The sequence below is a fragment of the Drosophila rhopaloa genome, unplaced genomic scaffold, assembly GCF_018152115.1.
Source record: "Drosophila rhopaloa isolate 14029-0021.01 unplaced genomic scaffold, ASM1815211v1 contig_2, whole genome shotgun sequence".
Taxonomy (NCBI): Eukaryota; Metazoa; Arthropoda; class Insecta; order Diptera; family Drosophilidae; genus Drosophila; species Drosophila rhopaloa.
The window spans coordinates 8503197-8528537 of NW_025335083.1; the positions used below are offsets into that span (position 1 = coordinate 8503197).

The following is a 25341-nucleotide window of genomic DNA, read 5'->3' on the forward strand; positions in this document are numbered from 1 at the left end:
CGCAGTAACGGAACTTTGAACTCCAAAATATTTATATTTCGACACATATTTTTTTACGTTTTAGTTTATAAGCAATTATCAACTTTTTGCGACCGTCAATAGTGCTCAGAACTGGAAAACGGTCAAATCACTCAACTTGATGTTTACCTATGTATTAAAAGATGTTACCTATGTATTAAAAGACTCTACTTTTGGGGAAAAATAGCCAACAAATGTCTATTTAATTGTTGTATTGCAGGAATTCCAGAAAATTGTAAGGATCCAATTAGATCTTACTATAAAAATGTCAAATAAAAAGTCCACGTTTTATCTTAAGCTCAGTATTTTATTACTCATTAACATAGTAAGATAATACTCTGGGATTTAGAGCTGGCATCCTAATACTTAGAGACTAAAAACCAACGACTACCGCCATCACCAGCCGTGCTCCTTCTGCAGGACGTGCTTGTAGATGGTAATAGGAACAGGGTAGGGCTTCGGCACCGGAATCTTGATCTGCTTGATTACCTCGACGGGATATGGTTTCTCCACCTCCACGGGGTATGGCTTTTCCACGGTGTAGGGGATCTTCCTTTCGGTTATCTCGGGCACTATTTTGTAGACCGGCACTTGGATCTCCTGCTGGACGGGAACGTGGACGGCGTACGGCTCGGGGATCTGCAGCCGGATCACGTTGGGCACCTGCACGGCCACCGGATGGGGAATGGGCAGCGGCACCTTCTCGATCACGTGCACGGGCACGTGCTTGGAGATCTCCGAATAGGTGGTGGGTGTGTGGTGGTGATGGTAATGGCCATCGCCTCCTCCGCCACTCCCTCCTCCTCCACTGCCACCTCCCCCGCTTCCGCCGTAGCCGTAAGTTTCGCCATATCCTTCGCCACTGTGCTCCGAGGCGCAAATCAGCTGAATACTGCAAATCACTAGCTAAGGATGGAATCCGGAGTTGAATGGGGGCTCGGAGATTACCCTTTCCCGACTTACGAATATCCACATCTTGTTAATGGCCGTGGCTACCTGGCCGGATCTCTTTTAAGCAATGCGAACGGTTGCCATCTGTCCGCTGGTTTTTATAGCGCGCCCAAAAGTGAAAGATTCGCAATTGGGCCTAGGACGGCCGGTTGATGTAACCATAGCATTGAAATAGAAAGTATTGCCTTACCACTCGGCTCGCATAATTTCCATTGTGCGCTTTTCCAGGGAAATGTTATATCAACAAATTGGGTTCAACTGGGTATCAAGTGGTCCGAGTGAGCGGACATGGTCCATTCCATCGCGGCTCGCTTTAGGGTTAAGGTTGTTACACGTACTTGAGTTCTGCAGTCGCTTCCGTCAACCGTGGCCATGGCCGTTGCAGCTGCAAAAGTGATAGTCACCCAAGTGGTCCACCGCAGCCAGCAACTTGCAACATGCAACATGCAACTATTGCTGCTGCTGCTGCTGCAGGCGGTCGGGCAACTTTTAATCAGCGACCGAGATTGGAGCAGACAATGAATAGGAAGCAAAAACTTGTCGGGCGTGTCGCTCGTTAACTTGGGCCAGCTATAGATTGGAAATCATGACACAAAATTCGACTCCACTTTGGCTTTATATGGTGATTTATTTTTACAAAATATGCCTGTCGGTTATGCATTAGAAAAACCTTACATTCTGCAGGGACATAACTGAACTAGCTAACTAATGGCGGCGTACTAAGAACTACGACATTACTTTGGCATCGCCCTCCACTTCGTCTTCCCAATCCCAGTTGTTGAAGGAGTCCTGAAACAAAAAATTTTACATAATCAATAGGTATTATGCAATTAAATTATTGGTATAGCAATTATAAATAATGGAATTATAGATAAGATAATGTTGACTTTTACAGAATCAAAATCGAAATTTGGGTAAAATCGCGGAAACCATTGAGTCGAAAACATAGTTAATTAGATATGAAATTAAAGCATTGCAAGTCGATATCGAATGTTTCACTTTCAGGTTAAATAGTTTTCAGTTATCATTAATTTCAGACAGTATTTATTTATTATAATTAAAACAAAAGTTAATAAAACTTCTATTGGCATAATTTTGTAATCTTAGTTCAGTTTTGTGGAATCAAAATCTGATGGTTCTGAGTAGACTTAAAGTCGAAATCAGAATTATTTTAATTTAAAATTGAATCATTTGAAACCATCTTCTGTTATTAATGAGATCGAAATAAAATGATTTTCTTTTCGATTAAATCTTTTTAAATGATCTCTAATTTCCGTAACTATTTACCATATTCTGGCATTCGTTATATACTCACATAGTCATCCAGATCGTACTTCTCCTCGGGCAGAGCCTGCGGGGAGCAGGCCATGTAGGAGACGCCCGTATTGTGGGCGGAGCACTCGCAGGTCTGGCTCTGGATGGGCGTGGCACTGAGGGCGATGCGCTTGGCGAAAATGGTGGCAAATCGCTTGATGGGATACTTCCTCTCCGGCTGCAGCTTGCGGGCACTGAACACGGATCCCTGAGTCTCCACAGCTAGCGTGGTGCAGATTCCCAAATTGCTCTTGGGGATGTGCGTGGTATTGCGGGTCTCGGCATCGCCTTCGGGGTAACGTTTCGAGTAAACCAGCTTACTGTCTAGCCCGAAGAAGTGTCGCAGCTTTTTATTGCGCTCAAAGTCGAATTCCGTATCCGCCAGGACGTGCAGGTTGATGCCCTCCTCCAACATGTATTGCAGGATAGAGGTGTGGTCGAAGCGCATATCCTTGGGTGCACATTTGCTGCAGGAGAGCAGGACGAAGGTCTTCGACACGCCCGGACGGAAGTTGAGCTTGGCAGCGGCGGAAATGGCCATTAGGATGTCGTTGCTGCTGCCATTTCCGGTGTTGATGTGGCCGAAATATTCCGCCAGCTGATCCGGCTTGAAGGTGAATTCGTTGTGTTCGTATATAACGCTCCTCGGCTTGTCGTACGGGGCAACTCCACCGAAGGCCAACACAGCATAACTGGGGTTTTTTAAATTTAGAAATGGTCAGGGGATATGGTTTAATACTATTATTGGGAGTACTAACCGATTATTCGTTAGCTTGGCGGCCTGCAACTGCTCTTCAATGCTGGTGACCACGGCCATGATGTTCTTGGACACCTTCAGATTGGCATTGCAATCCTTGGCCTCCACAATGAAGACCACGTCGCTACTGCGTGGAATCTCACTGCCTGAAAGCTCCATGAAAGTACCCTCGGGCACATATGAACCGTTCGTCAGTTGGCAGCTTAAATTTGTTAATAATTAGTGGCTTTTTCAATAATGAACAATAATGAACACTTACAACACACACTGAGAGGGCACCCGCATGGGAACCTTCAGAGCTGTACAGGCCTCGATGTAAGCCAAAGCTGCTGCACAGGCTCCCTTGACAGCCGGATGTCCCTTTCGAATTGGCGGCGATTTCATGCCCAAGTCCAGACACATATCGTAGAAGGGAGCGGGATCGAGAACCGCACTGCAGGGAGCCAGGATGCCGGTACGGAAGAAGCTAGTGCAGGTATCACTGACCTCCTTGCTGATTTCTTGGGTCTGGGCCACCTTCGTCTGCTTGCATTGCTTCAGGCTCCACGAATCCGTGAACTGCTGCGCCTCCTTGGCGATCACACTGTTGGCCATGGTGTACTCATCGGAGGGCTCGTTGTTCAGGGTGCCCAGTAATCCCGCTGTCCTGGCAAAGTACCATCCACTAACCTCGAACCAACACAGGTCAAATTGCACGTTGCAGTGCAGACTAAACTCGGTGTCCGAGGTGATGGAAAGTACATCAAGATCCCGGTGGATGTTCACAGCGCCCAATTTGAGCGGCAGGATGGGTTGCGGATTGCCATTGATGCTTATGTGCTGGATAGAAATTCAAAAGATGAGTACCTATAGGATCACTGTTAGTGACTTGACTCACATCTGTGCCCAAATCGATTTCAATCAGTTGGTCATTGGCAATAAAGCTCAGTTTGCGTGTTAGTCCTTGGCCAGCCAGGGATTGGCTCTAAAAATTAGGGCTTTAATTAAGAACACAATATATTTATTTGAATACCTACCGCTGGCTCCAGAAGTAAGGTAAAGTTTCGCTTAAAGAAATCGTGGGCTAGAAGATAGCTGCATTGGGAATTGGGTCGTCCATTTCCGAACTCATCAAAGTTGATGTTCAGACCCACATACCGCTGGTCAAAGGTCATATAGTGCCGCGAGTCGATCAGCAAGGCGCGAGCTAAAATATACAAAATTAATTTAAATAAATTCCGTAATATCTTACATTACATCGACATACAGTAGTATGGTGGCAGCCAGGTCTTGGGATCCAGATGCGTCCGCATGTTATACAACTTCATGACGATCGAAGAGTTGGTTTCACTGAAGAAGCTCTGGGCCTTGGCCAGCACCTGGTACTCGGGAATCTCCTCGAACTTGGGTGTCTCGTTAAAAGCGTGCCATGACATGGGTAACTTTTGCTCGAGGTCGATAATACCCACTTCCGGATCGAAAACAAACTTGGTCTTGGCTTCCCTATACATATCGGCGGTTTCCAAGGCATTCAAGGCATAATTGCGGAACTTGTTCCTCACCAGTCCGTAAACCTGATGCAGGCGATTTTCCAGCTGCAGTTCATCCGCAATCCAATCGACCTTGGCCACAACCTCGTAGTACTTTTGCACCACAATCTGCACCTGGTCAATTTTTTCAAGCTCTTGGATTTCCTGCCAGATCTCAGTGAGAACCTCATTCAACTCAGCCCCGAATGGCACCAACTTAAAGTACTTCTCCTTGATGAAATTCCAGGCCAGCGTCGAATACTTCTTGATGTTGGTGATGGCATCGTTAGCCGTGAAGTCTCGATAAAGCCTCTCGGCGTCAGCCGTGAAACTAGAGACCTTGTTGAAGTACGGAGACTCTGCCAGCTCGTTGGTACGTTTGTAAATAAAGTCGAACACCTCCTTGCTGAGATTCCAGGCAGTTGTCTCTATAAAGCTAATCATTTTGAAGAGATGGGGCTCGAATCGCTTTAGGACTGCCTTCCAGTGATTCTCCGCCATAGTCCAGGTCTTGTGCCACAGATTTTCGATGTATTTGATGAACTTGATGTGCAGATCCTTGATAAAACTATCGTATTTCGCTATGCCCTTCTCCATCAAACCGGATATATATGTTAGACTCTCACCGTGGAAGAATCGGGCCACTGCATCCAATAGGTTGGTATATGTGGTTTTAATGGTTTCGATTAGCCACACGATACTGGTGCGTAGAGCTTTGCCGGAATCTCCCATCGCCTGCCAGAGTTCCGAGAAGATCTTTGGCAGCGACTCGATGTGATCTCTGATGGCAAGTTCATCCAGGATAGTCAGGGTAAAGTTAACCACGTGCTTTATATAGAAATCATTGGCCTCATAGGACTGATTTACAAACAGACGCAGATCGGCAAGATCCTCCTCCAAAACGCTCAGCTGACCAATGTCGTTTATGAAATCGTTATTGTACTCCTTGGCCGTGTTCCACACCACGCCCATCGATTCCGTGGTTTCCGTGTAGATAGACTTGATCCAAAAGTCGATTCCTTCCGAAAAGGAGCTGTAGACCGACTTTCCCACGGCTTGGATTTTCTCACGAACTTCTTGCCGGATGGCCGGACGCCAGTGGAATCGGCCGGTGACCAGTCGGGAATGATTCATCTTCAGGTACGAACTAACGTCAATCACGCGGATCTCCTCGTAGTTGCGCCAGATGTCCAGGAAGGCACTGCGTGCATCCGGGATGTAACCCACCATCTGCAGGTTTTGGCTGGCATCCTCCGTCAAGTTGAAATCCATGCGAGCATACCGCTCCAACAGGTCCAGGTATATGTAACCCGTATGGTTTGTGTCAGGAGTATCCCAAATTGTGGCGTTCAACCCGTAAACGGGGTATTGGATGGCTGGCAACAGGTGAAGACGCACCGTGTGGAATGGCGACTGGCGCTCGTACTCCACTTCCCGTTTATTGACATCGAGAAGAGCCAGGAACTTGCCGTATCTCGCCGGGAAGATGTCACGCTTGTAGTGCGCCGTGGACTCCGTCTTGTAGTATGAGTTCCTGGCTGCGAGTGTGCCATTTAGTTGGACGTCCAGCTCAGAAGCCTGGTGCTTGCCGTACAATTGGAAGGTGTAGTTGGTGTGGCCCAGTTCACTGTACCTGTCCCTTAGTTGAGCACCCAACTCAATTAGTTGATCGGGATTAGACGAATAGTCGATGGTCAAGTGGGTCCTCAGCAGATCCTGCAAGCCGCGGTAGTACGTGGCCTTGCAGTTAATGTCCTTCTCCAGAAGAGGATGCGCCACTGTCAACGCGATAGTGCGATGTTCGCGATCTCCGCGACGCAAAGGTTCTGCCGTCCACTGCAGGTTGCTGTGAATCGTCTTGGGCTGAAGGTCGGAGTCGCCGCCCGCCCACTGGAAGGATAGGTCGGAGTTGAAGTGGTTGTCCGTCATGTAGTACTGGCCGGAGGAGGAGAGATTGCGCTTCGGATAGAAGATTTCCAGGGCGAAGCTCTGGGACTCGTTGCCAACCCGGCTAAAGTTGCCCAGCTCCAGGTTGTATCCTATCCAGGCGGTCTCCGACAATTCCAACTTGGTGTGCTGCCTGATAACTTCGAGGCTGACGTCCTCGAACTTGGTGCTCAGAACCACTGCGCGGTTGGGATGAATGGCCACCACCTTGAAGTCCTGGGCGTTAAGAGTGATCCGTGAATGAAACTCGCCGGTGAGATTAAAGTTTTGCGTGTTTCTCAACTCGTAAACCTCGAAGTGCTTCACGTCCTGGGTGCCAGCGGGATCGCTGCTGTCCTTCGTGTTGACATAGTGAATACCCAAGGGCTTCACGTCATTCTCCAGCGAGATGTCCGTCGTCTCCTTGTAAATAGGATCCTTTTGTTGCTCCACCCGCTTATACTTGCCATCCAGTACCTGCAATTCATTGTAAACGACCTTGACATTTCCTGAATCCTGGTTGCGTCGCTTCTGCAGACCATAAACAACATCCGCTCGATGACGACTAGTCAATGGAACTTCGACCTCCACGTTGCCATTGAGGTTGTAGTTGAAATTGGTGGTGTCACTGTCATAGTTGCTGTTCAACTTGAAGTAAGCCGAATCCTGTGGCCAAAAGCAGCGACAGTATCGATAGCTCTTTGCACTGTGGGATAAATAAATACATTGGTCATAAATAATTTATTTTATGTAGCAGTAAAACCATTGATATGCAAATAGCATTGATATACAAATGGAAATAGCGCAAGAAATAGTATCATAACAAATAGATTCAAACTCACTTTTTGGTGGTGAACTCAAAGTCAGTCTTGAACCAACTGACATTGAGGAAGGTTGGCATTGTACTGTTAAATGCTCCGTGCATGTTGCTAAGCGAACTGAAGGACACATCCAGATCGGTAACTCGACGACTGGCTGGATAGTCCAAGGCACACACTACATTGTGGTAGTCCGTATTCTTCACATCGTAATGTCCGGTGAGGGTGAAAGTGTGCTCATCCTTGAACTTGGGCGTGATTATCTTCGCATAGAACTCTCGACGGACTCCTGGCTTCCGGAGGAGCTCAAAATCTCCCTCCACGATAGACAGGCTCTTCAGCTTTCCCCACTCCACGTGGGCCAAGCCCTTCAAGTCGTTGGTTGAATTTCGGAAAGAAATCCGGGACAGTAGCTTGTTCTCTGCCTCCAAACCCTCGTAGCTGGTCTCGAGCACAAAGTCGGGATTGATGAACTGCTGGCTAATCACATTGCCCTGGTAGCTACCACTTAGCTGGTGGCGATCCCCAACTGGTAACGGCAACTGGGTGATAACTCTGAAGTTGAAATCATTAGCAGACTTGTAGTGCACACTGCCATTGACATCGAGGTTCCATTTGGAGTCGACGCTCAGACGACCACCGGCCTGCAGCTGAGTGAAGTTTTGTCCTGGGTTAAGGTATTTGGCACTGGCGTGAACTATTCTGGGCTTGGCGCTTGGTCTCTCTAGGTAGCTCTCCAGCACTAGCTGGATATTCTCGGCCAGGATCCAAGACCACAGGCAACTTCCTCGTCCGATATACTGCCCAATCTTGTACTCGCCCACTATGTTTCCGCCAGTACTGGTAACACCCACATCCGAGTGCAGTTGCACCGAATCGATGCCGAGCTCCTTCCAGGGAGTCTCCAAATTCAGGTCTCCCACAATGGATCCCTTGGAGCTCGGCTTAAGGTTGCCGTTGAAGTTGATGCGGGCGATTTCCGGCTCCGTGCTCTCCACAAGAACTGAGAAGTCCATGGCTTTGTTGTTCGCGCTGATACTGTATCCTCCTGATATCTGGCACATCTTACCATCCTCAATGGCGCTAAAGGAGAAGCCAATCTTATTTGGCCCCGCCTCGTGGATGTTTAACTCAATCACACCATCCCTTCCACCAGCTTTGGGCTGTACCCTTACAGTTGCATCAATGGGCAGGCCTTTGGACATGCGGACAGCTCCTGTGATGCCGTATGTCGCCATATTCCTGTACAGGTACCCTGAGACATCATAGCGCTCAGCATCGCGGGGATTTTTAATGGCAGTACCATGCATGGAAATGTTTCGGAAGTTTTTGAGAGGAGTCCACACCTCGATGTTGAAGACATCTTTTTTTTTGTTTGCTCGCGTTCCGTATGATTTGCTCTGGCCATCCTGGCTTAGGAAGTTTAGATCGAAATTGAGCTGAGGGTTTTGATTATTTGTGACCAGAATTGAAGTGGACGCCAGCTGAAGTGGCAGCATGGTAGTACGGATCTTTCCATTGGCATTCACTACGTATGAGGGATCTTTATGCCAGTCAGTCGTAATTTGAAGCTGTTCGGTAAATATAATTTAAATTTAACTGAAATTATGAACTCATTTTGGATTTTACCTGGTTCAGTGTTCCATTGTCGGTGACCTCAAAGCGAATGTCGATGGTGTTATCGATTGCAGAAAAGTCTTTTTTAAAGTACACCTGGCAGGCATAGTGTGGAATAATGTCGGTTTCCAGCAGAATGCCCACTGAAGTTTCCAGGAAGTTGTCTTCGTTCTGAAATGTAACATGCCAATAGAATAATATAAACTTGAGGGCTGTGTTATAAGTACTTACCTCAACGGAACTCGCCATCGAGAGACGAGTGTGGGCCGTGACCACGGTAATATTGCCCTTATAGGCATTATCGTCCAGTTCCAGGCGACTGTGAATGTCGATCTCTCGGAGCAATTCGTAGGGTGTGATGAGCTTGAGCTGAACATCATGCGCCTTGGGTTTCACATTGTCCTGCAGTTTGGTGTAGTTAAACTCAAAGCCCAGTTCCTTGATCTGGTTCTTGTCATCATTGACTGTGAACTTAACGCGCTCGTAGAAGGAGTTAAAGTGTAAGTCTATGTGGTACTCCACTATTGATTTAATGTCCTTAGCCACAGCAAACGGTGTAGTCACGGTCAGAAGATTGTGTACATTAATGTAGTCGGGGTAGTGCAGGCGATCCTTGAACTCCAATTTACCCTGTGGCAGTTGCACATGGCCAACAACCAGATAGAAGTCAATAATCTCCTGAATGTCCACATTACCCACAATTGTGGGCCAGACAAAAGTGTCCACCTGGAAATCCGTGAAATATGAGAAGTACTTCTCATCCTCGTCTGGCTTGTAGTCTGTCTGAGCGTTCAGGGGCTTAAAGTCTGCATCGTAGAGCATCTCCAACTCCATCTTGTTGCTGCCCAGCTTATTGACCAAGTCCGACTTTGGTTTCCCGTTGATCTTGACACCTAGCTTATATTGGGATAGCTTGCCATGCAGCTGGAAGACGAACTCGTCCCTTTTCAGCAGCTGGACAATAAACCCGTTCTCCTCAAAGCCAGCCAGAGGAGTGAACACCAGATAGGAGTACTCGAAGTCTGTGATATTCTGCATGTGCCACACGCCCGTGAAACCGAGTGTGGCGTTGTTCCACAACCCACGCATGTCAACACGCTCCGGTTCGAACTGTGCAAATATTGCCGCCTGTTGGAAACTCTCGATGGGCGTTGCTAAGCTCAACTTCACATCGAAGTTAAGGAGATTCTTTATGTCTGCCAGGGCCTCCACTCCAAGAGCTGCCGTGGGAGCTCGTACTTCAGCGACCGCATGACGTTTCTTCTCATTTAAACCAAAGCGAGCGTTGACAGTGCGGAATTTCTCCAAAGGAGTGGTGATGTTAATGGTTAGCATATTGTCCGTGAATTTCTTAACGTAGCCGTCCATGGTCAAAGTGAACTCACGCACATCGAAGTTGAGTGAAGCAGCTCCACTGACCTCTCGTTTATCGCTCAGCGAAAACTGGGCCACCAGACCACCTTTCTCGTAACCCTGGAACGGACTAACCAGATGCACCAAGCCGGAAACATTGTGGTATTGCTGGTTCCGCTCAATCTCCCATTTGGACTCCATGCTGTATGTATTAAAGGTCTCGTTTTGGCCACTGTACCCCAGATAGAGCTCCGTGTCCACCTTTTTGGGGTCCTGCCAATGCATCACCTTCACATTGATCGTAGGAATATCCCGAATAGTACTGTTGATACCACAGCGCACATCAAAGCTCACCAACTGATCGTTGATGTCGTAGTCGCTCTTAAAGCCGACCTGCAGCTTTTGATCATCTGCCCAAAAGAGCGTGGAGTTGATTAGGATCAGGTTGTGTAGGTTGTAGACTCCGGCATTAAGACTGTTGGTACGCCAACCATCGAAGGGTGTCCGCAGCTCAGCTTTCACCCAGTTGTGGAGTGTCCGACCAGGAAGGATACCCGCCTCGTACTCAAACTCGATCACCTCGGTAATGCTCCAGGAGGCGTGAGCCTTGCCGAAGTACTTGGGTCCCCCAGTGAATGTGTTGAAACCAAAGTTGATGGTACGCTCCGGATAGGTAACCATCACATTTCCATCGTAGTGCTTCGTTCCAGGACAATTGTATTCTGCGAGCAGACCCAATCTCTGGCTAGGATCACGGTTAGCATCCCACTTCAGTTCGAGGGACAGCTCCTTGCGCCTGTCCACATTGAGCAGGCCAACTTTGATGTGTATATCACGTATTCTAAGGATTTTAAATTACATAAGCATTCCAAATTCCTCGATAGATAATTTAGTCTTACTTGTCTATGTGAAATTCCAACTGCAGAAGTTTTGGCTGCTCCGACAACAATTTGGCATTGATCCAGTAGTCGCGTTCCTTGATCTTCAGTCGTACCTCTGCATTGGAGTTGCGATTGTGGGCATTGGCTGCATATTGTATTGTAAGGCCATAGGGATCCTTGCCGTACTTGGCCTGCACATCGTAGAAGATCAGTAGCTGGTTCCGGCGGTACACAATGTTGAGGGAGGTTATTTCGAAGGATGGACTCTCAACAATCATTTTGAGATGGTGAAGAGCCTGCACTCGTGAGCTTCGGTCCTTGTAGTTAGCCTTGACTGCGATTGAGTGTCCAGTAAACCAGGAACCATTGATAAAGATCTAAAAGAGGGTAACATGAAAATATTCAATGGTCGATAGACAGAGGTATGTTGTTATTAAATGAATAAAACTTACGAGATAGTCCTTAGTGGCTTTCTCGTTGACTTTCAGGCTGGCCGTACAAGAGTTGAACTCCGGCACCGTCACATTCATATAGGCATCAATGGCGAACATGTTCCTTCGTGGCAAATGCACGGAGAACAGACCCGTAATCTCTTTCTCAGGAGCGTACTTTAGACCCACAATTACATTGTGCGCGGTTCCGTTCTTGCTGCGCTCTTCGTGCCTTTTAAATAATTAGTAAGGATTTAAGATTACAAATAAAATAGTTCAGTTTCAAGACTCACTTAACTAAGATGCGATAATCAATCTTTGACCTGGGCAGCTTCAGTTCCAGACTGGCCCGCGTACGGGAACCCTCCCAGACGGAATCCTCTGAATGGGATCGAGCGAAGACCAAGCGGAGCAGACTCGTATAGTTGGGATTTACATAATCAGGTGCGTTATTGTACGTGATCATGCCTTCAGTATGGCCCTGTAGACTGAGCCAAGTTGCATTCGATGCGAAGTTCAGCTTGGGATACGCCGAGGTCTGGAGCTTCATGTTACCTCGATACTCTGTCGTGCCCTTATCTCCATTATCTACCAGCTTGCCAGCAAAGTTAATCTCCTCAATTTTGTTTGCTTGGAACTAATAAAAAAAATGATATTGTTTTAATTTAAATTAAATAACATAAAAGCAGATACTCACTCTGTACTTAATGGTCATGTTGGTGGAAGTGGTAATCTCGCTTTGAACAATATTTCCCTTTATCACAGCCTGGAGCTTTTTGGTCTCAAAGGAGAGATCCACGTCGTTTTGCTTGATTCCACTTTTTTCGTTTACTTTTACGGTGCCTGCCAGTCCGGTAATGTTGACTCCATTAATTGCTAGCAGTATTCGAGGATTGTAGATCCAGGCGGTGAAGTCCTGGTGTCTTCGCAGTTCCATGCCCAGGTCCAGGGATCTATTTCCATTCGTGTCAAGGTAGACATCTAAACGTCGGAAGTCTGGATTTCCGTCATAGCTGCACCCAGCGGATACCCTATTCGCTCCATTTACGAAAGCCACAGAGGCATTGAAGGCATCGGGTACCTTGGTCACATTCGCAACCAGAACTCGCGGAACCTTTGAACCTGGTGTGGTGAACACCAGTGAGAACTGGTTGTCCAGATCCTGCTGGTCCCATTTGTACTCGAACATGTACTTCTTAGCAGTTAGATCGGATTTCTTAAGGATCAAGCTAAAGTTCAGTGGTCCTGCTAGCAAAAGGCTTGGGTAAATAAGGGTGGCATTACTCAGATCCGGGACACTGTAGTGGGAGCACATCTGAAGTCCGATGGCCCGATCGAGAACAGGCCAAGTGCAGGTGGAGTTCGCACTCCGTTTGACAATGCCCGCCTGGGGCAGCTCCTCCTCCTGCTTTTGCACAAGCAACTCGGATCGGAAACTGAAGATCTCATTTTGGTCCTGGGGAAGATTGAACGAGAAGGAGACCAGATTGCGGCCACGGACCTTTAGCTTGGCCACCAGCTCCGAGTTGGAGTACAGGTTGCTCTTCACTTTGATGCCCGATTGACCCCAGAACATGTCTGTCTGCATGGTGGTGATCACATCCACAGACACCGAGGGCTTAAACCGGCCTTCGACATCAAAGTGCCATTCGGTAGGTGGTTCCACTTGATCCAGATTACCACTGATGCGAAGATCTACGGAGGAAGCTCCAAATGCATGGATTGCCAATGGAAGTCCGACTGCCAGGGGCACTGTGTAGGAAGCATCCAGAAAGACTCGCGACTTCGTGTAGTTGAGCTGCTTGCCGGAAAGCACATTCTTGGCCTGTTGGAAGGGATTGAATGTGGCGGCCAAAGCCATCACCTCCACCATGGATTCCACATTGTAGTAGTGCAGATCGTTGCCAAAGATCCGAAGACCAAACTGTGCCCGTGGGTTATTGTAGTCGTACTTTAACTTGTAACCAAGACTATCCACGTTGCGATCAATTTCCTGCTTGCGAGTGCTGCTCGCATCCCGTTTATGACGCTTAGGCCCTCTCAAGGACTCCTCGTAATCGTAATATTCCTCATCTTCCAGGTCATACGCATCAGTAGACTGCTGCGCCTTCCTTTTCAGTCGCAGATTATCCAGACTAAGCAGATTCTCGAGGGTGTCATCTTCCTCGGCACTTTCGTTGCCCAGCCAGCGGTTGAGGAAGGAGAGCTTCTTGCGCAACAGCTCGCCGCTCAAAGGACCCTTGGGTCCAAAGGCATTGGCCGCCAGCTCCTCCAGTCCTTCAGCGCGTGCACTGAACTCAAAGAAGTTCACCGACTGACCAAAGAGATCGGCCGTGAAGTTAAGGCTGGCGATGCGTGGCAAATAGGAATCAGTGCCAAAGATGACATTCGCATCCGCGGTAGTTCCGAAATTATACTCGTCGAAGAACAAACTGTGCTCGTAGTTTTTCGAAAACTTGCGGAAGTCCATCTTGAAGCGCTCCGAGAGCTCATCATTTAGCAGCAGACCCTGGGCCTCGATGCGAACGGGGGAATTCGATTTGGCCAGGTTGGTGAGATGCGACCACACAAAGGAGCCCACCTGGTTGATTTCCTCATGTTCCAGCACCGATTTTATGGCCCCCACGGATATGTAATCCGGACACCTCATGGCCTGCAGGTAACTGTATATACGCAGCTCCGAATTCAAAGTGTAGTTGGCATAGCTTTCCAAGAAGAAGCTTCGGTATCGAGGGCAGTCCACACGGCGGAAGGCCAGAATACTTTGCAGGCGCATATCCACTGATGCTGCGTCATCCCTTATAATCCACTGCAGTTGCTCGGCAAAAGGAGGCGACAGCACCCCAATGTTTCCCAGTCCTTTCAGCAAAATCACCATACGCTCGCGGAAACGACGTTCTCCTTTGAATATGTTGTACACAGTTAGGAACTCGGTTTCCAACAGATTGATGATCTGCTGCACTCGCAGGTTCTCCTCGCAGACCTCGTGGTGTCTGCAAAAGCTGTGCACCACCGCAGTGGCGCCCAGAGTGTACTCTGGGTCCAGCCTGTTCTTTGCGAACTCGAGGATGGTTTGGAAGGTCTCCAGGGTCTCTTCGTCGGGACGTGTGATGAAGGACAGGGTGGTCATCCAGCTGTGGGCCTTCTCCTTCGACACCTGTCCGTTGACGATCTGATCTCGCATTACCTTATAAGCGGCGGTGCTGCCAATGTAAGGCAGGGATTCCAGCACATGGTTTCTGCAGAGCAGGAATTAAAGCGTTTCTTGCAATTGTTTCCTTTTGTTGGTAATCTCAGTTTACTCACCTGCCCTGTTCGCAGGTACTGGCCGACCGCTGGAGCAGCACAGATAGGGTCTTGTAGTTGAGACTCTTGGAGGTCTGCAGGAAGTTGGTAAACACGTCGATGAACTCGCGCTGAATATTGGGAAAGCCCACTGCGCACATCTGCACCAGAAGCTCCCGGGCAGCCTTAATCTCGTCGTGCGAGGGCTTTACTGCGGGTGTGTGGTCAAAGACCAGAGTGGCACGACGGTCAACCAGTTCGGGATCTGCGCCAGAGTAGAAACACTTGTTAAGATGTATACAGATCCATGCGGGAATTACGTACTCTGCTCCAGGAACTCGCCAACGCTGTAAGACTCATCTCCCTTGAGATTCAGGATGCTGCGACTAGTGGTCAGGGCACCAGAGCTGGCGTTCGAAAAAGGCACTAGCAGGTGTGTCTCCAGACAACTGATCTCGCGGTAGACATTGTTGTCAATGGTGACCTATAAAACGTTTGGATTAGATTTGATACGAAACAAAAAGAAATGCAATAGTCGAGTTCCAAAACCGTCAAATATTGGTTACACTGTTATTCAGTTTTAAAGCATGTATGCCCCCGACAGATGGCGCCACTAGCAAGGCTAACAAAAAAGATGTTACGCCATCTGGCGTTAGATTTGCTAGAGCTGACGTCATTGGCTATTTTAAACTTAATTTCCTAATAATTGTTCGATTTGGAAAATGTGAGGTTGATTAAGTTCCCGGGATCTTTACGTTCAAACGTACAGACAGACTCTACAAGTAAAAGGTTTTAATGTATTAAGTTCTACTCACGTTGCAGTGACTGTCGGATTTGAGTATGGGCCATATAGTCTTGTCATCGCGGAACGTGTACGGCGTGGTCTGCAGCACCGAGTGGGTGGCGTAGCGCTGCCTGCAGGAGTTGATGTCCTTCGTCTTGCGGATCTTGACATAAACGCTGTCGGTATCCTCCAGGGCATATTGCACTTGGCATTGGCCAGACACATCCGTCTCGGTTGTGTTGAAGTCGACGTCAAAGCGCATCATGGTGTTTTGGAAGGCCGACAGGATGCCCTTCTTGATGTTGAGCACCCAGGGCGTCTCCTGCTCCTGGGGACACACCTCGCTGATGAGGCCGTCATGGAAGGCAAAACGCAGCAGGTTCTGGCTAAGGTCCCCTTGCAGATTCATGCTCTTGGGGTGCAGGTTATCAAAATTTTCAGTCTCGGTCTCCCCGCTGGCCGCGAAATCGTAGTAGTCGTACGCATCCCTGGGCTTCTCGGTGGTGGACTCGCTGTCGCTGGACGACGGCTCGTCCAGTTTATCGAACAGCTTGGCATTGTTGATCCTCAAGTAGCCCTCGCAGGGCTTCGGGAAAAATATGTCCAAGTCTGCCTTGAGCAGCAGGTCCGAGCTGTTATCGCCGGATCCGACGAACTCGGTGCGCACAGCCACCGTATATTCATATTTGTACAGCTTTTCGGCGAAATTGAACTTCGAATGTGTCGCATCACATTGCGGCCGCCCACAGATGCGTGGGTCTTTAAGGGGATCTGCAAAATATGGGATATATTTCAATGATATTTGTCTTTTATGAATGTATCTCTATTTAAAATTGAGCTAAAAAATAGTCTAGAGCGTTTTGGTTTTTAAATTAAAGCCTTAAAGGTGGGAGCGATGACTTTTATCTGATTAAACAAATACAGTGAAAATCCCGCTTCACCTTTTTAGGTAGTCAACATATTTTGTATGCTCCACTGAAAGAATTTGAATCCAAAACAACTAAATATGGTACCATAATTGTCGGACTACTTGAATATTTAATTTGTATATTATGGATGTTTTTAAACTAATGGTTGAAAATGACCTCACATTTGAAATTATTATTTTCAGTTCAAGGATTTTTAATCCAGGCTTTTTCCTGGTAGCCTAGCCACCACAACTTCTTTAAATTCATATCAAAAGCAATAATCCGTTAATTAAATATTTAAAATTAATTACTTTCTCTGACTGCCTGCGTGTGTGCGATGAGCAGGACAAGCCAAATGGCCAGAGGCTTCAATGCGCCCATTATGGGCTTCTCCTTGGCGATCGACGTTTCTCCGGATGGAAATGGACAAGGTTACATGTGGAGACCTGCAAGAGAAGAGTGAAGAAATGCCGGTGAGGAATGTGGGTATGCAAGACGGAGATAATCCTGCTCAACTGCGACTTCATTAAGAATCATCATTGCCAGTTGACTGCACCAACTGCAACGGGCCTTTAATTAAATAAATTTTGCAATTGATTGGACAAAGCGAGGAAACTACCGAGTTAACTTCAGAGCACTCGCATTTGACATGCTGACACCAGCAGAAACTCCAGAAATGGCAAAGGAGCTGCCCATGTAGTTCTGTAATATTCGCAAAATGATTTCTCACTCAAGTGCCTTTTGTCCGGGAATGGGTGCGATTTCCTTTGAAGCCGCACATATCCCGGCCAGAGTCATCCGTTCATTATTATAACACGCCACGCCCCCTGCCCACCGCCCCCTGCTGAGCCAAATGCAAAGCCAAAGCAAATCAATTGAATTTCCACTTGATTCCACATAAAACACACAAAACCACGACCCAAGAAGTAGTCCCGGACCCTCTGCCATCATTAATTCCAGCAATAAAATGGGAGCCCGAGTGGGAGGAATCCAGCGGGGCGTTCCTCGACAGCTTCGATTGATGCCAACTGTTGTTTGCATTTGCATTTGATTTTAGAGCTGTAGCACACACAAAAAGCAAAAAAAGAAAAGGAGCAGAGTGTTAACTCTTTTTTGTTTTGCTCCTTGCACTTTGGTGTATTGAACCTTGCCGCTGCATATAAATCCTGCACCCTCTGCAACAGTGTTGGCAACTTAGTTAGAAAAAATAATTCGATTTTAAACTGTTTTTATAAGAATATTTTAGTAAATCTGTTTGTTGTAAGTTTCAACATTTAAGTGTTTAACTGTTGAGTAAATGGGTATTTATAAAATATATGTAACAAGCTAAAGAACATGTTTATTATTCCATGAATATTCATTCTTCGCTCACTAAAATTGTTTTAAAGCTAGTTTAAAAATGAATATTTAAAATTGACGTTTAAATTTTCTTTCTCGAAAAATTGTAATATTTAGCGGCATAATTGTATTTTAAGAAAAAAGGCTGATTATATTTATTTAATTAAATATTTGTCTTTGCGAGTACCTAAAACCAGAAATCTATCAAAAGGCTACTAAGTTTTGTAGTCGTCCGGACAAAAGGCATAAAAAATCGACAGATTTAAGGGGAAAAGTCCGTGCCGACACCTCTCTCCCGTATGCCTCCACGGGTTCTTGCGGTCTGATTGCGGTTCTGGCTGCTTGCTGACAATGATTGCTGCAAGAAACAGTGAGAGCACTTAACACTTTTTTGCACTTCGACTCCTGCTCCAACTTATGCTGCTGTTGGTGCTCCGGATTTGGCCAGCGTGGCGTGTACATCAATTCGTTCATTTCCATCGAGGACTCCCTTCACTGCACCCACCTCGCCCGCAGGATAACTGTCGGAATCCTTGTGTGCGGCTGTCACAGATTGAATTGCGTTTGCTGCTGGCTGTTGGGGTAAATAATGATTGCAAATCACGCTGCTGACGCCAATCGGGCCAAATTGCAGTTTCCTCTATGTTTTATAGCTGCTTTTCTCAGCAGGACTTAACACTTTTCTTGTATTAGAGTTTTGATTAAAAAAAGAAGCTCGGCTTTCGTTATCATATTGGCATATGGTCGTTAATTATACAAAAATAATTGTAATTTATATTGGTAGTTACATATATTACTTAAAATAAAAAAATGAACACTGAACAACATTAACAAATTTTTTTGCAGAAATAGGAAAATTCCTAAAACTCAAAAATTGTATATGTCAGACATATAAAATACAATTTTTGTATTTTTGAAAAAAATCTTAAAGCACAAAATGCAATATTTTATACATATAAATATAACATTTTTGTGATTTAGGAGTTAATTGATAAAATACAATTTTAAAAATCCATAATCTCTGTATTTTTATGTGCTTAAACAAAATGTTATCAATCGAAATTGGTTTTGGCAGCGCTGCAGCTTATCAATTAAGGTTTCCCACGTACAATGCATTCAGATTAGCAAGTCAGCGTCCCACCAAAAATAAGAACAATCCCGGCTTTTATGCACTGCAGCGAACAAGCAGCTCCTGTTTCACATCCATTCCACTTCACTATTATTATCTCCCTGTCAGCGACGACCCCACGACCCTCAATTCCTGAACCCCATCCTGTAGGTCATTCCACTGCTCTTCTGGTACACAAAGAATATTTTGGACATTCTTTAGTATTTTGGTATTGTGGCATGTGAAATAAGGAAATTCAAATTAATTTTGATCATTCCAAATAATTAAAAAAAATTTTGAAGTAAAATTATCGCTAATCGATAAAAATACGTTGAGAAAAACATTTTTGTTTGCCTAAATGCTAGTTATTTTGGATGTATTTTCAATCTGATTATATATTTTTTAATCAATCTTCCGTTTTTGGGTATCAATTGTATAAACTAAATTATTTGAATATATCAAACTAGATTCTTTTCGGACATATTCAAAAAATCTAGTAGTTTATTTTCTCAGTGTACGCCTGCCGTTTTTATCCACAAAGCAGACAAAGCTGATAAGCGATAAGCGGCTTAACTTCCGCGACTGCTCGGACAGGCGAGGACGTGAAACTGGATTCAGAATAGAAGTAGAACTATCGGGTATGCCAACATACATATAATTTGACAACGATTTGCAAGAATAATAATAATGGAAATGGGATTTGCGCGGCTAGCTCTTTGATGATTTTTGCTGCACTTTTGGGCTAAGCCGTTGAGCTTGTATCTACATCCAGCACGACCCCGAAATCAAAAGCCCAAAAAAAGAAGCAATAACAGCGCAGAGTGCACATAAATTCAAACTCCGCATCCCATCCCCAGCCCATCCCACTGCGATCCCCTAGCAAACAAAACTTACGATTACTTGGCCAAAGCCAGAGAAACTCAGGAGCCATTTGTTTTCATATTTCCCCCTCACACACTCACACCTCCCAGCCCCCCCGTTCCCAGGGCACCTCTCATAGAACATTTCCCAGGCAAACATTTTGGTAAAAATGCAATTTTCAAGTGAAGGTGAAGTTGCAGTCGAGTTCTGCAGAAAGAACAGAAAATAGCAGAGAAGTGAACTGGGGAACCTCTGGGGCTAAAGGGCACAAGGAGAACTTTAGCAGATTGTTAGCGAGTTAAAAGAACACATGAAATGTCGATTTTTGAAAAAAGCTAAGGGTTTCAAATGCTTTTTACATAAAGTATACAAACATTTTAAAAATATATACATTCTGCTGAGGGAAAATCTTGAACATTCTGATATAGTTTTTTAAAGGTCAAAATATTTTAAACAACTTTTTAAGTTTTTTGATTGGAAACCTATACCATGAACTTTTTGCGAATCTCTATTATTTATTAACTATTTTGTTTTAAAATTCAATTAGTAACTTCATAGCTTGGCATTCTCCTGAATGGTAACTAATAATCAAACGATTTTAATGAAGGTACATTGATTCTGAATCCGATATTCAGCTCAACCATTGACTCTTGACTTCTCCTGAGTCTGCCTGCCTTTCTGCCTTGATCTCCCATCCTCTGTCTCCACATTCAAAGAAAAGGAAATAAAAAACAAAAAAATTTCCGTAACATAAATTCCAAAGTAAATGCAATTACGCTTGCTGCAACAATTTTCCAGCGAAAGGGAGCGGAGAAACACCTTTCTATAGGGTTAGGATGCAGGGTCGTGCGTGGCTCATATGTACGCACTCACATCCATATGTTCCGCATGAATTGTAAGGCGGAAATTCTCATCGTCGTCATCGCTGCTGGCATGCAAATCTAATAACAAAGTCGGAAAAGAAAGTTCCCCTTGCAGCGAAGGAAACATCAACTTTGAGGAGTTGCAAACTAGATTGGAGCTGGCTCAAAAAAAGAAATCGTGCATCTGAAGGAATGACGAAGGAGCAGATCTCCTCCATTAACATTGCGTTTATTCGAAAAATTTTGAGTGCGTGGAATGCAGCAGCGGCTCCGGAAGCAGCATCAACAAAAAGCGACAAAGGAACAGGAAACGATGACAACGGAAGCATGCAGTCGTTGCATAAAGACACAGCAGTTTGTTTCCCGATTCACATTCCCCCTTTTGCAACCCTTACGTTAAAGGTAAAAAAATGAAGGGAGCACAGGGCAATAAGAACGCTGCGATCTGACTTTTATTAGTTTTTCACCAGGGATATTAATACCCCGTAAATTTAGACTTAAAAGCATATTGCATTCGTTGGAATGTTGGGGAAGAGAGAGTTTGTGAACCTACATAATTTACAGCATGTAAAAAGTTTTCTTGTGGAAGGATTGAGATATCTAACTTTTTTACAGCCAAATGTTTATTGATATTGTTGGGAAAATAAGTATTTTCGGATATATCAATATAAGTACACCTCATTAATTGCTTTAATAGATATTCTTTAAAATAGAAATAGTCTGTAGGTACCAAGTACAAAATAGTCGTGGGACCAGACTCTAAAGTACATAGCTTTTTGGTGCCTTCTCGCCACCTGGTTGCCATTTTAGCGCCATCACGCTCCGCTCGGCCTAGGCTCCTTGTTATTGTTATTGGCCTTTGTTTTTGCTCCCGGACGGCTGGACTATCCTGGCCCTAATGGCCTCCAAATGGGCGTCGTGTTTGTCCTTTCCCTGCAACTGCTCCACTCATCTCTCCCTCATTCGACGTGCATGCAATATGCAATGCATTTTTTCATGTTCGATAAAGACAATAGATAAAGGAAGGGAAAAGGAGCGGGAAAAAACAGGGACACGGGCCATGGAAAGGCAGGTGGAAATTGTTCGTGTGCTGGGTGAGAAATTGGAAAATTGAAAATTATGTGTATCACTTGAAAAATGGCTAATAAACGAGATTAAAATTGCCAGAGGCGTGATTTTCAGCTGTTAACTGAGAACTGGCAAAGGCAGGTGGGAAAAAGAGTAAAACGTGGAGGGGAAGTAAGAGGGATGGGTTGCCAGGGGCACAAACTGAGAAAGGCTTGATACTCTGTGTCCTTGTCAAATTTCTCAGGTGAGGATGGGTAACAGGATAATAAATGAGCGAAACTGTTCTAACAGAGAAAGTATTATTTGAAAGTGCATTGATAGGAATGGCATTTATTCGTTTATTTATACAGCAAAAAAATAGCTAAATCAAACAGCCTTCAAAGAAAAGAGAACAGTTTTTTATAGGTAAGATAGCTGTTAGGTAAATATTAAACTTACAACTGATAATATAAAAGGCTCCAAAGTTCAACTTAAAATAGGTAAAAACAAAATTAAAATACTTTTTTAAATTAAATTAAATGTGAAATACTTCCCAGCTATTTCTGTGAAAAGTTATTCCCTTTAACTTAGTTATAGCCGTAAACCACACCTTATTTTCCATCCAATTCTTGTTTTTTCCCTGCAAACTGCTCAAATCAATACGCATACGCACCGTTGTACGGCTGATGCAGCTCTTTAAGCGAGTGTCGCTCGGTTTCAGTTCGCAAACATTTGCATAATTTGGAAATGCTCACTTAGATTTTGATGCCAGTTGCTCCTCCGCACATTTGCAGTGAACGGAAAGAAGAACTATTATGCAAATTTGGTTTAAACGTTGAACAAAAAATATCCCCATGCCATTTCAGTGACTTGTAGTCAACTGCAGGCGTTCCTCATTCCCGACCATTGGCTGAAGGTGTTGCCAAGCAGTTGGCTGTAAATAGTACTCCTCCGCAGGATGGCTGCACCAGAAACCCCTTTGGCCTCTCCTCCAACTGGCAGTTTGTCTGTTTGTTGGTTTTATGTGGCTTAAATCGTTGCCGTTTCTCCACTCGTTTCTCCAGCTGCCTTTTTATCCCTGTTTGCCGATGTTGTTCCTGTTGCTGCCTGTGGCTCCTGTCGTTAGGCTACTTAGTTCTTAGTTGCAGTCATCGCAGCCGCACTTTTGGTTCGTTTAATTTTTATGGCTTTGTAATTAAAAAAAATTATGGCGAAGTGGCGCGAGGAGGAAACCGAAAAGGGAACTAGTTTCCCAGCAGCCATCTGCTTAAGCTCCTTTTTAACGTTTTCCTCGGCCTTCCTTCTTATATGGTCTCTAATTGAAAGCAGAATGCACGTGTTGCTCTCGAGGTCTTCAAACATTTGAGCCATTTAGGGGGTGTCTGGCCTGGGGCGGGCCAACATAAGCACAGATGGGATTTATGCGGGTCATAATGAAGCCCTAAATAAGTATTTTCACTCATATATCTAGCTAGTTTCTGCTCTTCATTTGACAGAGTTGCTCCTTCTTCCAACTCGTTTATTTTCGTCTCTTAATCCTGGTGGTTTATCATGTTTAGGGCCAAGACATATGCAGGAGTGGCTCCTTTTTCACACCTTTGCGGAGGCAGATTGATGTCAACTGTTGGAGCGACATTTTTGGGCTGACTCGGGGCTAAGTGGTGACCAACAAGTGGACAGATCGCATGAGGAAATTAAAGGAAAGCCGCACAGTGGGCTCTCACTAATGCCGACTGTGAGCTGCTGACAGGCATGACGACATGGGAGTGCGATGGAAATGCGGTAATCCTTTGCCCTGCATTCTGAATCTGTCACTTGCGAGTGTTTCGTGTTTCATGCGTGGGATTCAGTTGCGAAGCAGCGGAAAACAACAAATGCGACAAAGGCTATGGAGTTTCCCATGGATTGCGTTTAGAAGAGACAATTCTGTGAAGTCTTTTTTCTGCACTTGACGTAGAATTAAAAAGGTCTAGGGAAAACTTAACCCAGAGGGCTAAGACCCAAGAGCGAGATATATAATCATAACTATTCCTATTATAAAAATTAAACGACGGCTTATAAGACTTTCAAAAGATTATTTCAATTTCATTAAAAATTGTAATTGCTGCGATATTAATAAATTGCTGTAAAAAATATATTCCCCGATATATTTTTGGAATCTGGAATGCCAAAGATAGCTTTCTTTATCGTATAAATAAAAGTATGGTGTTAAGGTATGGTATTAGGTAATAAGTTAATGCATTCATCAACTTAAGCTATCAGAACTTTAAATAAAAAGAAAACATCAAAACATGTTTTCTTTTTGAAAAAGCTGTCATTTTGTAAGTCCGTTTTCAAAAAAAAAAGAAGGCGGGTTGTTTTGTCCTAACAATTCGTCATTTAAAGATACCAAATCCAAATTACATATTTTTAGATAATAGAGAATATACTATTTTGTAACAATAAACTTTGTTTATAGGAGTAGGTAAACCTTTTTCTGTCCCCCATATGAACAGTATTATTAGCTACCCACAAAACTAAGCATATTTATATTATATTTCATAAATTTATTTAAATAAAGGTGATCTCATTTTCACTTAGCTGCGGAAGCGGACACACTAAGTACAAATTTGTAGCTCGATTCATTCTGCGATCGCTTATCAATTTACAATTATCAGCAATAAGCATTCGCACGTTTCTGTCATTTTTGTTGATCAGTTTTTTTGCCCAGATTATTCTCTCGTGAGATGTTGTTGTATTAATTTCATTATCTCGCAAAATAGATGAAATGCAATGAATGATTTGAAAAACTTCAGTCACAAAATCATTTTTTTAATGGTTGTGGTTTATTCTGTTATATACTTGATAACACGTTCTGTAAGTCAGCTTATAGTTTCACTGTCTCAGATTTAACAAGAGGACTTGGAAAAACATTCTGGAATCGAGAGATTTCTCTCTGCTGCTTATCACTCTACACACTTTATTTTTAAAACCCGACATTGATTAAAAAACTGCGACTATTCCCTCTTGTTTTGTATTGAACTCTTGACCCAAACTTATCTGGGCCCGACACTGATTCCGATTTCAACACGTATTTAACACGTATGCGATGTTAACAAACGATTTCAACGCACGAGTTTTCACAGTTTGAGGTTATTTTCGGGAAGTTTCCACGTCTTTTTCACATTTTCCGCTACATTTGGGCTCAGCAACGTAATCGCATTTTCCCCCATTTGAATTTTCTGCATTTCAGTGCACTTTTGTCGTGAAAAAAACAGCACACATTAGTGAGCTGTAGGCTCATTTCCGGTACGTTAGGCACAAACTTGCAGAAGGGCAACTAACTCACTCACACACACTCAGAAACGGGCAAAGATAATGCGACGGCGCAACAGGATGGCGTACAAGTGCCAGCCGAGTCAGAAAACAGTGAATTTATCCTTACTTCCGGTTCGAACGCGCCGCCAAACCCTCAACAGGCTTGTGCTTTCTCTCGCTTTCGTTTCGTTTCGTTTCCGGTTCCGTTCTCGTGCTCGTCACTCCACTTGAGTTCTGAGGAAGCGTCCGTTGCCCACGAAGCGGCAAACACGAATG

The 25341-nt window shown here is 44.9% G+C and overlaps 2 protein-coding genes across 2 annotated transcripts; both read right to left on the reverse strand.

Moving 5' to 3' along the window:
• Positions 1–351: 351 nt before the first annotated feature.
• Positions 352–1162, reverse strand: LOC108042878. Its single transcript, XM_017121356.1, has 2 exons — positions 982–1162; positions 352–924 (listed from the first exon to the last, which is right to left on the reverse strand). The coding sequence occupies exons 1-2, from the start codon at positions 991–993 to the stop codon at positions 415–417; spliced, it is 522 nt and encodes a 173-aa protein (XP_016976845.1). The 5' UTR covers positions 994–1162; the 3' UTR covers positions 352–414.
• A 415-nt stretch (positions 1163–1577) lies between these two features.
• LOC108042885 lies at positions 1578–25341 on the reverse strand. Its single transcript, XM_017121369.2, has 19 exons — positions 25193–25341; positions 16863–16997; positions 15675–16414; positions 15184–15343; positions 14881–15124; positions 12272–14813; positions 11868–12211; positions 11596–11806; positions 11162–11520; positions 9141–11103; positions 8922–9080; positions 7317–8863; positions 4287–7180; positions 4057–4226; positions 3918–4004; positions 3300–3859; positions 3042–3242; positions 2285–2975; positions 1578–1758 (listed from the first exon to the last, which is right to left on the reverse strand). The coding sequence occupies exons 2-19, from the start codon at positions 16930–16932 to the stop codon at positions 1696–1698; spliced, it is 13005 nt and encodes a 4334-aa protein (XP_016976858.2). The 5' UTR covers positions 16933–16997; positions 25193–25341; the 3' UTR covers positions 1578–1695.

Coding starts and splice junctions, on each gene's coding strand:
- LOC108042885 (XM_017121369.2), bottom strand. CDS start 16,932: ATGGGCGCATTGAAGCCTCTGGCCATTTGGCTTGTCCTGCTCATCGCA. Junction 16,415..16,862: donor CACGCAGGCAGTCAGAGAAA/GTAATTAATTTT, acceptor CATATTTTGCAG/ATCCCCTTAAAGACCCACGC. Junction 8,864..8,921: donor ACAATGGAACACTGAACCAG/GTAAAATCCAAA, acceptor TTTACCGAACAG/CTTCAAATTACGACTGACTG.